Raw genomic sequence first — 16,126 nt, 5'->3', positions numbered from 1 at the left:
TCCGAATGTTGACCACTCCTTTGCCATCTACATACACGGTCTTGTCAGTTCCCAACTTTACCTCTGTCTTCACATATTGGTCCAAATTTGCAACCAAATTATTGTTTCTTTTCATGTGGTTATTGCAACCACTACCTAATAGCCACACATTATTAGAAGGTTCATGCATGGTATAGAAAGCTAGGAACATGGATTTAGTACTCTTTGTAGTGACATTAGCTCTCTCGTTTCCTCAACAAACTATCTTCTCCCCTGCAATCATGGGCATAGTGACCAAATTTATTGTAATAATAACATCTCATCTTTGCTTTTTAAATTTTTTTATTATTGTTGAAGATTTTTTTGTTGCTTCAACTTTCATGTTCATGCTCTTCTCGGCCATCTCTCTGAACACCACTTCTTCTGCCTCATCCTCTACCTCTTGATCCATTTCTCCCTCAACCTCTGTCTCTTGAAGTAGAAACACAACTTTTGAAAGTGGTTTCTAAAGTGGAATCCTTATTTATGTCTATCCTTTCCTCATGTGATAGAAGTGATCCCATCAACTCATCAACTCTTAGTGATGTCACATCCTTGGCTACTTCTATGGATGGTACCACAACATCAAATTTGGTAGACAAAGATCTGAGGACCTTCCCAACCACGATTTGATCATTAATATATTCACCATAAATTCTTAACTTATTTACAACAGTCATGACCCGATTCATGAATGAATCGATTTCCTCTGTCTCCTTCATCTGCAGAATTTCAAAATATCTCCTAGTATTCTACAACTTAACAATATTGACTTTGGCCATACCTTTATAGCTTGTCACCAAGGTCTCACATGTTGTCTTTGATGAAGGCGTGATCATAATCTTCTGGAACATTTCTCTATCCACTCTCTACTCGATAAGATGCAATGCTTTTGCATTCTTCTTTTTGCCTTTTTTCCATGGTTCCCTCTCTGCATTAGTGAGGGCTAGTTCTTCTTTTTTATTTTTAGGTTCTATAACCTAAACTAGATATGATCTCAAATGTCATGAGCCTACAATGTGGTCACCATCTTAGTGGCCCACACATCATAATCCTTCTCCGTAAATGGTGGAAAATGGGGCTAGAAATTTGAGAAAGCTATATTCCTTAAAAAAAAATAAAACCCTCTTTTTGCTTAAAAAAACTTTATAAAACTTTAATATCCCTCTTTTCAAAAACCTTCTTTAAAGAAAGACTATATTAAAAAAAAGCCCTTTTCAAATCTTTAATCAATAATCCACTTCACCTTTCCAAAAACTTTTAACTTTTCAAACTTTGTAATAATGTGGTTGAGGCCCTTTAATGCCTCACTTGCACCCCCAATACTAATAAACTCCCAGTTTATTCAACCTTAACATTTCGACAAATTTGCAATGCAATTTGCTTTACCCGACCACAGATCTTGTGATCTTTCCTTAGCTCTGATACCAATTTGTTGGAAAGACAAAGGAGACAAAACAAAAAATTCACACACACAATAGCACTAACTGAGGCTTTTCTATTGATCAAAGAAACTTGATGATTAGAATGAACCCCATATTTAACCTTTTCCAACTAGGGCCTAGCCTAAATTAACTTGACATGCAACCAGGCACTAAGACATAACTGGATTTGACTCAACCCTCACTGATTCTCTAATTTTAAATAAATCCCCATGTAGAAATTAATTAGATATTTTAACGGTACCCCGTGTAGAAATTAATTAGATATTTTAGCAGTACCCCCTACAGGAGGAGATGTTTTCTATAAGAACATGAGCTCCAAAACACTTAGAGACGAAGAAAACTTAACAGCATTCTAAGGGTAATTTTCGTAGCTGACTCGGGTTTTGAACCGAGATTAAGTCGTGAGAACATAAGACAATGCTGTTGGAACTATGAGATGTGTCAAAACGAAGACCAACGCACCAACTCCCTCCCTCCCTCTAGACATTGTCGACATCCATAGATGTACCCCTGCTGTCACTACCGCTTCACTTCCTTCTCTGCCTGCTAATCACGACAACAATAAGAATGGGTCGTCTGCCAATATCTCTGAAAAAATAAAGCCATGGAAGCACGTTCATATGAATGGGGGATTGGAGGCACAAAGAGTGAACGATCACAGCATGTGTCTATCCCACCAATCTTGTAGATTACAAAATCCTTCTGCAGCAACACTTGCGAACGATGTTGATGCCCTTGTCGGATAACAACCCGTAAATCACACCATCCATCCCACACTCTACAAATTTCTTTTGCACTTCCACATATATAATGTCTGACCCACATGCGATTCTTTCGATATCATCCTAGCTGATTACTTACATCTATTTGGAGGCTAGATGTGAAAGGAACAAATATCTTGTTCACTCAGAAAAATGTAAATATCTTGTTAACTAACATAACAGCAACAAAATTCAAATCAAATTATTTGAAATGTCTTTTCCAATGAAAAATCTTGAATAAACCCATGTTTGAAAAGAAAACCAATGTATATATGCAACGTTTGATTAGCATACTCCTCGACATTCATTCCGTTTCGGTGATCAAACAAGCAAACAATTTGCTTTTATTACAACACGATGATCCCATCGGAAGCAGAATTGGGGTTGTGCAAGTATTCTATATTATTGTAGGTTTTTGTCAACTGATATAATAGAGTTTGAATCAGATTATCTTACGCCAATCTCCCTACAACGCACCAGAACAACCCTCATAAGAATGTTTCGTGAAACCACAGAGTCAACGAAGCGAACGAACAGGGCGTACTTTACAAATAACGTATTCATTGCCATAAAATGATAAATATAAATTCTTATCAGCTAAAATCCAGTGATGACAGGGCCAGAGGCCAACAGCTAACCAAGAAATCGAACTTTCAATGTGAATGAAATGATACAAATCATGAGTTTCGAACTTGACGTGCTCGAGAATCGTAAGCTCTGATCCCATGATTGGTAGATCCCCGTGCCATCAAGGGTTCCCCAGCTCATGTCCCCAACGCGAGGTGAAATAAACATATCCATAAATGTTTCATCAATCACAACAAATAGCTAAACTCCCACTGCCACTACTAATTTATCTCGACAGGGAGTAATGTTGGAAAATCCCAGTGATAATGAAATACAAATGTGCGAGCAAACTATTACTTCATTACATTGCACAATGAACGCTTTTGCAGTATGGTTTTGTGTAACATTTTTCTCGATGGGCTTGCATTTAAGGAGCGAAAATATGTCATCCCTCTTACATTTTCAAGAACTTGGATGAAGCAATAGCTGCAGGAATTAACAAGGCGGCACACAACATTGCTCTGCGAAAGATCGAGAGGCGTAGTAGTTTTTCGCCATGGCTATGATACTTAAACTGACCACAAATTTGAATCTACCTAACTCACACATTGAACAAGTCATTCGTGGCAACGTGTGTGTGCAAAGGAAGCATTTGTGGAGGTGTTTCTGGGGAGGAAACATGTGCAGAAGTAGTTGTGGGTAGGAAGTTGTGTGAAAGGAACATGTGAGGAGACAAAAATACTAAATTTTAATTTCATTAAACCATAGTGAGCAAAGAACTATGCTGCATTACACCCATAGCTACCAAGGTCACCCATATTGAGGAAAAAAAAATCGAAAATTTCGTCCCTTGCGTTCGCAAAAAAATACGATGACATTCATACTATACAGATTTCTTAGGTTGACAATGATTTTTATATTAAAATGCATGAAAAGCAGTGAATGATCTGAATGGAGTAGACAAATGAACCGAGCGTCAACTGATAGACACGTGACTCATTCTCATTTGGTATGGACAGACGCCTAACGCCTAATAGGAACCTCTGCTTAAAAAACCTGCATACAGTATATATATTTAGATTTTTTAATATTTTTTTTAATTAAATAACTATGGGTCATATTGTTATTATTGGTTTTCTTTTGTATTACTTTTAAAGTTCAAAGATTTCATAAATGCAGTTTTTTATTCATAGTTTTTTAATTTTTTTTAATTAAAAGTTTGGAGAAGTTTTTAATTAAAAAGAGAAGTTTCTTTTTAATTAAAAATTAGAATCAAAAGTAAAAAAAAATTTCAAAATTTTATATTAAAATTTTGGAGAAGTTTATTATTAAAAAATACCAATGTGTTATTAAAAAGATAAAAAAGAAAAGCAATAATTTCTATATCAAAAAGATTATAGAAATTCAATATTAAAAAATGGTAGCTAATTAAGAAAAAGTTACTTATTAAAAAATATATAAGTTTTTTTCATTAAAATATTATATTTTTAAAAAATAAAAAAGTATGGAGAAATTTCTTATTAAAAATAGAATGAAAAACGATAGGTTTTTTAGAAATTTTCTATTATAAATTTGGAGAAGTTTCTTATTAAAAAATAAGAATGAATAACAATAGCATTGCTTATTAAAAGTACAAGAATGAAAAATAATAATTTCCATATTAAAAAGTTTATAGAAATTCTATATTAAAAATTTGTAGCTAACTAATAATAAGTTACTTATTAAAAAATGTAAGTTTTTTTATTAAAATATTATAAATAATTTTTATTAAAGTATTGTAGAGAAAGATAAGTTTTATATTTAAAAAAATAGAAATTTTAAAACTTATTTTTTCATTTTTCTGTTTTTTTAATGATTACAATTATCATAGCTATTAAGTCCACTGCAAAAGAGATGATATGGTGTGGAATTCAAGGAAATGTTCATTTTATGTTATCTGCATAAAGGATAATCTCCACATAGATTTATTGTTAAATAAATTTGGATCTCATAGGAATAGTGATTGAGGCATAAATTTTTTGGTATGTGGAGATCACTTTAAACCTACTTTTAATATCCAATGTCTTAATTTTTATGTTGAACTTCATATCTCAGGTTTGTTATTCATATTATTAGATTTTATTTACATTTTTTCTCAGTTTGCAATACTAATAAATTTTATGCATTTTGTCTTTCATTATTTTTGGATAATTTTATATAGACATGCAAGGTGAATGTTGGGAATAAGTATAAGAGAAAAATTTAATAATTATTTTAGAAATTTTTAATATAAACATGATTCCAATTGATTTTTTAAAGTTTTGGAAAAATAAAATAAAATTGTTAATCATATTAACATCTATATTCCCAATAATTGTTGTATTGAATTTTATATAGAATATTTTTTTCATATACTGAATCGAATTCAAATTCGGTAACCATGATTGCAACAATTAATCTTGTTTAATTTCCAAGGCTTCTTATTTCAACTTAAGGTGGATGAGGATCTATTGACTTTATTTTTTTTAATTGAGGACCTAGATTGATTCTCAAGGGAATATGCTTAGCATATGCTTAGTCTTAATGCTTATTAGACAATAGTTATAATGTATTAAAGAGTTTATTTGGTTGCACTAACTTTTAATATATTTAAAAAATTATATTTTCCAAGGGATTTGAGATTATTTCAATTATAATAAGTTCATCGTAATTATTTATAAAATTCATTTATATACAAGAAAATTTAATTTAACAAAATGGTCCATTACTTTTAATAAATTAAAAAAAAATAGATTCTTGCCACTTGGCTCCTCTTCCACCAATTTCTTAGGGATTTGAGATGATTCCAATTCTGATAAGTTCCTCATTAATATTTATCGTTTATTTATAATTCATTTTTTAAATAAGTTAAAGTTCACCCATAACATTTTTATACATAGTTAATCAGTTAAATGTGTTAAATGTGTAAATTTAATAAGGCATTCTTAGTGTTGCAATAATTTTTTTAGTTATATAAATCCTTCAACTATATCAACCACATTAATATTTTTAATGTATTTGTAATAATCTCTAATCTAATTTCACCAAAAATATAAACTAAAAACATAAAAACATATTAAAAATTTATCATTCTCAACTTAAAACCAAAAAAACCAACTTATATTTAAAAACAATTAATGAAAAAACCAACTTATATTTAAAAACAATTAATCATGATTTTCCCATTACTAATTTATCAATTAAATAATAATAATTTTTTCCAATCTTTAAACCCTCTATAGACACACCAAAACTCAATTTTATGTTGACTTTCTGGATCTTTAACGAATGGCTGGGAAATGCGGTCTATCTCACAGTTTTTATATAAAAATAATAATAAAAGAAGAAAACCCACATACCTTCTCCTCTATCATTGGCTTGAAGTACAATGAAAGCACATTTGATCAGCGGCAACAGAGTGAGAGTATATATGATGAGAGACAGCGCTCCAATGATGTCATCCTGATCAGCGATCCCCTCTTGGAAAATGGCGGAAAATACATAGAGTGGAGAAGTCCCTATGTCCCCGTAAACGACGCCGATGGTCTGAAAGGCCAACTTCAGAGTTGCCACTGTAGGTAAGACCTGCCATGTAACATGGAAACTATTTAAACAAATAGTGATCCATCCTGCCAAGCCCAAGAAAAATAGGGTTCAAATGCTTACATGCGGGCATCGACGGTTGAGTAAATGTTAACTGGTTTTATAAGAAAATCGAAGTTGTTTCACAGATATCATAAGGCCATAACATATAACATTGAATTAGACAACTATCCAACCATACAAACATAAACATGTAAACTGACATGTACTATATAGGTAGAAATTCGATTTTTTTTTTTATAATTTGTATATTTCTCCAGTAAATTAACGCGAGTCAATCTCATAAATAAATTTGGACAGAATAAAGATACTTATTTTATAGATTTTGAATAAATTTTACAATTTACAGGTGACATTCTTCAAAATTTATAATCTTTAAAATAAATTAAATTTCCACTTTCTGACCTAAAATAAAAAGAATTTCAAAAAAAAATATGGACATGGTGAATTTCAAAAGAAAATGATGAAGATAATTTATACTAACCTTCAGAGCTTGACGCATCTTCAAAAGGCAACTGGACTCCGCATCCAACGAATTGGCCTGCCCTCCATTTAAAATTGTACCTCCACTCCCCTCTCCAACTGGTTTCATCCTTGCTTCCAAGGAGATTACCTTCACTCCGAACTATTGAAGCTTGAAATGTCGGAAAGTAGTTTAGCTCGAAATACCATATTTAGCTGCAGGAGCGGCATTCCAAACTTCTTCAATTATTGGTGTAATGTCAACGAACTTCTTCAATTATTGGTGTAATGTCAACGAACGACAGGGCCCTCTTTACTGCAATCTATTATTGGCGTAATGACGACTAATAAACGATTAAACGACACATTTTTTAATCATTAAATCTAATACAATTTCAATCAAAATTTTCTTCAAATAATTTACTACCACAATTACATTAATAAAAATCACATTAATAAATATATTCCATATTAGTGATAAATTTTAACTAATATAATATAATTTTTCCAATCATTAAATTTAATACAATTTCAATGAAAATTTTCTTCTAATAATTTAATAACACAACTACATTAATAATTGTAATTGATATAAGTGGTAAGCATTAACTTAATATAATGTAGTTGATATAAGTTTACTTTAATATATGCTATATTATATTATAAACTTAATAGGTTAAATTAATATTAATATATCACATCTAAAATTAATATCAAAAACTAGATTATAAAGTCAAGGAATCATAATCCCAAAGGATTATTAATATTATACACTTAAGGAATTAAAAAACCAATAAGATCAATAAACCAATGAATTAATAAACTCAAGAAATAAATATTGAATATCCAAAGGAATAATAATAAATCAAAGGAAAAAATAAAAAACCAATGGATTATTATTATTACAAACTAAGAAATTGTTAAAGTCAACATTAATATTAAAAATGATAGGGATTATATAAAAAACCCAAAAAATTATTAACATTTCAAACCCAAGCATAAATATTCCTAGGGTTTAATCTTATTCCCTTGGATATAATACAATTTCAATGAAATTTTCCTCTAATAATTTATTATTATATTCCAATACATTCATTCATTACTATACTATGTTCACTAATACATACTAGGTTTCCTAATACATATTTTCTTATTGATAACCAATAATTTAATATTGCCAAATGCAAATTATGCAAATTACATTATTTTACTTTTAAAAATGAACATTTAATTTTGAATATTATTAAAATAATTATTATTTAAACATTTAGTTATATCATTATCTAAATGTCTTGTTTTATTCCTTGCACAATATAATTTCATTTGTATAACCTCATTATATATTTTATTCCATAATTTATGACTATAGTTACAATATTGTTATATAATGTTTAAATATTTGTATACTGATTTTATATCATGATTTTCATAATAATTTTCCAAAACTAAAATCTTTGAGAATACCTCACTTTTAAGTAGATAACATAGTTATTATGAGTTATTACAACCATTATTTATGTATTCCACAATAGTTAGGGAGGCATACTACTATAAACGTGTAGACTTGTTTGTGGCTACTACCGAACTCAAATTTATACAAGTTAATAATTTATTTATCCACTTCACATTGTCATTTAATATTTTATGCTTTAAAAAGTCTATAAAATTCCATTTTTCTATTAACCACTATTAATTTAGCATTGATAAATATAAATTAAAATTTTTGTCAGATTTATTTTAAATATTTTCTAAACAATTAGATAAATTAAACCATTTATAACTGCTTTACAACATTTTCTGTCATAATACTTTATTCTTAAAATAAAAAGATGTGAATTTCTTATCACATATGACATGCATTTTTTAAATTTAAAATCATATTTTATAACCTACAATAATGAATGTGTTGTTATTCAATAGTAATTACATTTTTTAGATCTATTTTATAAAAAAATACTAAATATTATTTATTTTAAAATGCATAATAGAATAAGAATAGTTATTTACAATAATAACTAATTTTATAATATATGTTTTTAACCTTGGTAGTCGTTATCATTGAAGTTAGAGAATATAGAAGGATAGCTAAACTCAATAAGACTAAATATAAAACCAAAGAGTGTTTTATCACTAAAATAAGAAAAATATTATTTATTCATAAATTTAATAATTTGAAATTGGATATTTACTTTAAAAGAAAAAAAATGATCTAAATGTTTTAAAGAACAAGTTTATATGAGTTATTATCCATTGTAAATTAAGTATTGACATTATAGTAATACGATATATTCTTACTATTATGATGATGATGATGGTGGTTACTGTCCGCTCAGATCAAACAATGATCTATCGGACCTAAATAAACAAATTATTTATTTTGATTTAAGATTTTATTCCTATGCTAAAAAATCTTGGAGAGAAGCCTCCTGAGCTCACTATAATTTTGACATTGTAAAAGGCTAGGAAGGTCAGTATTGTAACAAAGATTGTGAAACTGAGATCTAATGTGGTTGTATGCAATACACTTTAAGAGGAAGTGGTTTTCATCCTCGATGCTCCTATTCTCACAAATATGGCAGATCCTTTCCATCCACGACGTTTTAGGAACTGCCCAACGACCTGTTTCACTATGGAGCTCATGAGAATTCATTCTAATCTTTGCTATATTAATTTTCTTCTTTGAGCTAGTGAAAATAGAGAGATACTTTTGATCTTCTATGGTGGGGTTGATGACCTTCTTATAATAACTTAATTTTCTTTTAGACGCTAAATCTTTCTCACACCACAATTTTTCTTTGAACTTAGAAGTAACAATATCTTTAATGTTATTTATGTTTTGCAATGCATCATTCTAGTTGATCTCCCAACAGTTTAACCAGGCCCTTGTGTCTTTATGCCACCCTCGATTGAGCCTTAGGTGGTTTTGGCTGGAATTTAAAGCTAGCTTAGGAAGTCTATGATTGTCTATGTTATTGAGTTTGTGCTTGTACAACAGAGACCTAAGCATAACTAGGCTCTCAATAGGGAAAAGACCTGCTTCTATAAGGAGAATAGGATAGGGTGTATTACTTTTAATTTTCAGGTTATAAAATAAATATATTAACTAAACATGAAATAAATATATGTTATATAATATGTATATATGATATTATTATATTTGTATTATATGCATTATTGTATATAAGGTTTAAAAAAAATTAAAAGATTAGAAATTTCAAATAGAAAAAACAATTGTTTTTTTTTTTGGACATTTCTATTTGAATTTATTGTCTTTAATTTTATCAATCCTTATCAAACAATTAATTATATATATATATATATATATATATATATATATATATATATCTTATTATCCATTAATATTAATATTAATTCAAACGTGTCTACTCGGTCTTGGATAGATGGTGATTGGGTATTACGTTAAGGCATTCTTTGAAGTGAAGTCACTTGTTCAATACCTGGCCGTGATTGGGGCGATATGTTGGACATAATGAAGTTGTAGTCTTACCAAGATTAAATCAAACTTCATAATATTTTATATCAATAAAATATAACCTTCCAAATATTATTCTATAAAAATAAAAATAAAAGATAACTTAATTTCAAGGTAATAAATAAATATTTGATTTATAAAATAATATTATTTTTTATTTATTTTATAAATTTATATAAATAAATATTAATTTAATTTTTTATTATTTTTTATTGCTAGATGTATATGATGGTGATGTATATAGTGTATATCACTTTAATAAGGCAAGAGATTAATGAGAATTATTTAATATTTTATTTGGAGTGCCAAAAAGCACTGACAGAAGCACCCCAAGATCATTACAATTTTCCTTCCATAAAGGCCTAGAAGGTTAGTAGCATGAAAAATATTTTTAAAATTACATAAGTGCGAACATAAAATGGACAATCTAGGACCTTAAAATCTCTTTGTATTGGAAATGTGAAAACCTTTTTTCCCATGGTGTTTTCGGAACTAAATAATGGGCAAATTCAATTTGAAGTCATAATAATCAGTTATCTTAGAAATGTTCATTTTCTTTTTAACACTACTAACAGGTATAGATATTATTTATCTTTAGTTGATCACCTCTTTATAATATTTTTCTTTCCCTCTTCCATGTAACTCCATATCACTAACATTTTCCCCTTAAATTTTGAAAAAGTAATATTTTTAATATTATACTTAGTGTGAAAAATGATCTCCAATTTTATCCCCTAATGGTCTAGCCATGACTCAACGTTGTTTGAGATGAAGGTGGGGGTTTTGGCTAGAATTAGAATAATTTTTAGTAAATATCTTCACATCCATGTTGTGTAATTTATTCTCAGACATAAGATACCTATTCATAAACATGCTTTCAATTGGGGAAAGACTTCCTTCAATAAGGATGATAGGGTAGTGATTATTTCCTTTAACCTTGATATTTGATGCTAGAAAATGATTTTGGGTCTTCTCAATCTTCTTCTACAACTCTATACCAGTATTAAACCCCCATAACTCACATCCATATAAAATAATAGGGGTGAAAAGACCCTCAAAATTGAGTTCTTTCTTATCCCATATTGAAATATATGTTAACATAAAATTGTTTTCGTGTCCATAGTAATCTTTCAAGCCTTCATTTATCCTTTTCTTAATGCTATAATTCTAATTGAGCCTACGATGATGTTCATTCCAAGATATTTGTATCAAGGAAATTATTACAAGCATTTGTTATCATATATGAAGGTATCATATGAAATCATTTTAGATTTAATAATGATGAATTTAGTTTTGCTAGTATTGAAAGTCATACCCACCTCATAGTCAAATTCTTCGGGGATTCATAATTGGTCACAAATATTGTAATGTCTACTTGCTAAAAAAACAATAAAACCTACATAAATAAGAAGAGTTATGACTATACGAGTGAGTGTGGTGCCAACAAAACCTACATGTGTTCAAACATTCTTCTAGCTTATTAGTGTATATGCCAAAAAGGCTAGGGAATAAGGGGTACCCTTGCTTGATTCTAATATTTCTTTTAAGTTCTTTAGACCAAACCTTAGTGGTCATAAGATGAGAAATAATATTATTGTACATTCTCACCACAAAAATCAACCATTATCTAATGTATCCATCCATCACTTTGTTGTGATACACTTGGTGCAATCGTTTTTTCATACTTTATTATGAAAGTGTAAATTTTGGTTTTGGGGACAAGAATAAGTCAAATTGAATGATGCAAATGAATTTTACATTAATATATAACTTTTTTTCCCTTGGGAATGATATGGGAAAGAACATGTGAATAATGTGGGCTTCCTGGATGTCCAAGTAATTGTTAAGTGGTAAAGTCCAAATGGTCGACTTTCCCAAATTCTCTTGAAATTATCAAGATAAATATTTCCACTTGTGTTATTGTCTAGATTGACCTTAGGCTGAAGGGAGGCAATTCTAGGGTAACCACAAAGCATGCTTAACCTAGTAGCTAGCCCTACTAGGTTGGGAGAGGGCCCTGTCCTTATGGATCTCAGTGAAGATGATTGGATCAAGAACACGATTTTATGCTACGTATAGTAGCTCAAGGTTTTGATTGAATCTGTTGGTGTTTTTTGCCAGATTAGGAGCTGGGCAGTTTGGGTCTAGGAAACTAAGTCAAAATTGCAGGGGATTCTATGGGGCAATGTAGGTATGATCTTCAGCACCTTAAGCTTGATGGCATGAAAGGCTAGATTGGTGAGGAGCTAAGAAGGGCCTGAGCAAGTCAAGAATCCTTCCTAAACAGAAGAGAAAACATGAAATACTGGTGTTTTCCCAGGTTAGAGCATTAAAAGCCAATGTATTCCACCTATCTGAATTGAAAACAACCAATCAAAGGAATACATAAATAACATGAGAACATATTAAAAGAACAATAAACACATGCTAAAGGCCATACGATAGGTATCCCATAAAAATAGCTGCAACTTTATTAGTTTCCTACCACAACTACTACAAAATGATAAGTGTTCAGTACATGAGCATCCAACTGAATCCAACCCTTGCAAATGAGAAAGAAAATAGATGATATAGACATTGCAATCACTCATCCTAACCATTAGGGGTCGAAACCATTAGAAGAGGAGTTGTTCGAACCATTTCCCCACAAAGAATTGGAATATAGGTAGTCAAACAAATTGCTACTAAAAGAGGGGAAACTGATTCATTTGCCTCAAAACGACCTCTAACTAATGAATCTACCCTATAATTTTGTTTTACCATTACATTTACATGCCATGTCATCAATTACATCAGTGAAATCATCAGTGAGGAGAGAGAAATCAAATTCATAGTGAAAACAGGAGAATTTTTGCTTCCTGAGCAAAATGGCCCTAAGCGCAGTGCTAGTGGTCTTAAGCACAATACCACTTTCCACCTAATTTTGGAGGCCTTCCCCTTAGCAAAATTGGGCCCATGATAGCTCATTGGAAATGTCTTCAAGTCTAGTTTCTGGAAAACCTAGAATTTCTAGATTTGGAGCTCATTTCCCCCTCTCAAAACTTGAATCTCCCAAGACTACTTCTGTGTGTCCAAAAAGAGGAAAAAAGGTCTTTTTTTGGTAGTTTTTGGACCTTTTGGTGAACCAGATCTGCTCCAAAACTTCTGAAAATTTCTAGGGTGCATGTCCTCATCATTCTAAATCTGAAAATGTCAATTTTTTCTCCAATGGATGCCCCAGGAAAAATTTCAGCACCGGTGGCACTACGCTTTTGGACAAATTTTTTGTGTTGTGAATTTCAAAATTTCAAAATACAAAAACTTCTCAAAGTTTGCCCAAATTTGACATGGAACACCACCATCAATTGATTTTATGGGCTAGGGAGGCTTCAACCAATATCTTCAATCTATCTTGATCCTTTTTGCCTTCCAAAGCTCTCCTTAGCGTAGCCTTTAAATTTCTAATCCTCATGCTACAAATTCTGTTGCGGGTCATGTAATGGTATGCCATGTGTTGGAGCATTTTCTTATCCCTGTTGGCCTTCTCAATGAGACCTTGTAGATCTATGTTGACTCTCTCAAGCCAAGTTTCCCCATCATTTTCAATCTCTTATTCAATAGGAGTCAATGTGACATGATGCTCTTTGGCAATTTGCCTATTTGCTTTGATCATTTCCAGTTCCATGAGGACTTGTTTGTCACTCAACTGTTTGTTTTCCTATTCCAAGTATTTGATGATGAACTTGGCTCTCTGTAAGTTGTCTACCAAAGCTTGTATTTGAGCTTCCCTTTCCTGTATGATAATGTATTTGATGGTTTCTTCATGTCGAGCCTCCAAGCCAAAGATATCAACTTCATGATGAGTATAGCATTGTTGTGGCTCCTCATGCTCAATCAATTCAAAATCTCTTTCCTCCTCATCACCAAGGTTATCCTCCTGCATTTTTCCTTGCCTTTGCTCAGCTGCTCAACCTGTACCTTTTTGTCGATGTAGAAGGCAAAGCCCCTTCCACAGTTGGTGGAGATAACATTTTCCTATGGACTAATGATGAAGGCAAGGTCCCTTCCACATACCGTGGAGTAAACACTTGCCTAGAAGCTGCAAAAAGGTTCCTTGTGCCTCTCTAATATGTCAAGTAAACTGGCACCTCAACAGTTTTGGTTTCCTTGACCTCTTCTCTTGTTTCCCCATGGCTAAAAGGCCCACCTTTTTCTTGATGCATTGGTGAAGGGATCTATGGACCTCTGAAAATCTCATGAGCAATGAAAGTATCCCAAGGAATGTTAAGAAGACTCAGATGGTGAAGAACGATGATTTTTCTCAAAGAGTAATGATAGATGTTGTTCAACTGCTGTGGGTATGGCTTCTTCTGCACAAGGTAAGCTATTTTGTAAACGTTTCTAAACAAAAATATGGGAGATTCATCATCTTTACCATGGTGGAGTGCATGAGGAGTCTGATATGGTAAGCATACAACCGGGATAATCAGCCTACACAAGTGAAATATTTGATGATAATCCTCATCAAAGGAACATACCTGTTCTCCAAAAAATTAAAGGGGAAAAGCCTCTTCACCTGGTCTCTGTATTGAGGCTTGATGTAAGGCTCATAGTAATGCTCATCAAGGTCCCGAGACTTGTACCATTTCTCACCAACATTAGGAATTCTAGTGGTCTCTGAAATGACAGCTGGTGATATTGTGAAGGTTACTCTAGCAAGTATCACCTCATAATGATGCAAATGAGCCACAAGAATTCCGGCCAACTCATGATGAAATTGAGCTCTTTCCACTAGTTCAAAAAATTCAAAACATCCATGGTGTCTGAAATAAGAGACTACAAGTGGCCAAGCTTGCAATTCTCTTAAACCGGTGAGCTCTTCTCTTATGATTTTTCCTCCCTTATGAGGCTTTCTCTGCCTATGTCTCTCCAAAGAACTATCACTGTCTATCTCTTCATCCTACTCAAAATGACTTCCTCTATCCATGTTTTAGTTAACTCTCTTAGTTTGCATAGTTTTGACAATGTATGGGATGAATGGTATGTGCAATGGCTTGGAGGAATCAGTGTGAGTGAAGCTATGGGAAAAACATAAGAAGGAGGGTAGTTAGGGAGTGATAAATGAGTGGTAGAATGTGATAACAGTGGTGGGGATAAGGGTTTAGTTATGAGCTGAGTGGTGGGGAAAACCAAAGAACTAGAGTTTTATAGTGAAAGATAGGGTTTTATATAGAGAGTGGAGACTTATGAAAATCTTTACATATGCAAACTAAATTTCAAGGAGAGGAATAATACTTACTTTCCAAGTGTGGAATTGGAGGAGATTTGAAATAAATTTGAAGTTTGGGAGAATTTTTTGGTTGGATGGCCTAAGTGCAGTGCCACTACCCAGCTGTGCAGTGCCACCCTCTAAGCATAGCGCTTGGCTCTAAGCATAGTGCCCTTCTCCCTAAGTGCAGTGCCAGGCTAAAAACTCCAAAAGCACAACGTTTTTCCCTCTAATCGCAGCGTTCAAGTTCCTTACTCACAAACACTTGCTCATTTGATGTTTTTCTCTCCTTTGGCTTTTGCAAACATGGCGTAATGATTTTGAAATTAGGATGGGAGGGTTTTATATGAACTCCATTTGATTTTTTCTTTTGAAAAATCCATCATTCTAATGTCTATTTGTCCTCTTTAATACTCTATTTTTCATGCTTTCTTCTTTTGTCTCTTGTAGGTGGATTGGTTCTTAAGATGACTTAATTTTTGCAGTAGCATGGGCTTGGCATCATCACAAG

The 16,126-nt window shown here is 31.7% G+C and overlaps 1 protein-coding gene across 1 annotated transcript in view; it reads right to left on the bottom strand.

The window, feature by feature from the left end:
- LOC149202682 (potassium transporter 5-like) overlaps positions 1–7,004 on the bottom strand; it is a 191,209-nt gene extending 184,205 nt beyond the window's left edge. The window contains exons 1-2 of the mRNA XM_089401668.1: positions 6,897–7,004; positions 6,169–6,394 (exon numbers count right to left, since the gene is read on the bottom strand). Coding sequence (XP_089257794.1) covers positions 6,169–6,394; positions 6,897–7,004 — 334 coding nt within the window. The remainder of the gene's footprint in view (positions 1–6,168; positions 6,395–6,896) is intronic.
- Between the last annotated feature and the right edge of the window lie 9,122 nt (positions 7,005–16,126).

Source organism: Pinus tabuliformis, chromosome 2_1 (genome assembly GCF_031772625.1).
Source record: "Pinus tabuliformis cultivar Carrire ecotype Pingquan chromosome 2_1, CPIR1, whole genome shotgun sequence".
In the NCBI taxonomy this organism is placed as follows: Eukaryota; Viridiplantae; Streptophyta; class Pinopsida; order Pinales; family Pinaceae; genus Pinus; species Pinus tabuliformis.
This window is presented reverse-complemented; position numbering and strand designations above follow the sequence as displayed.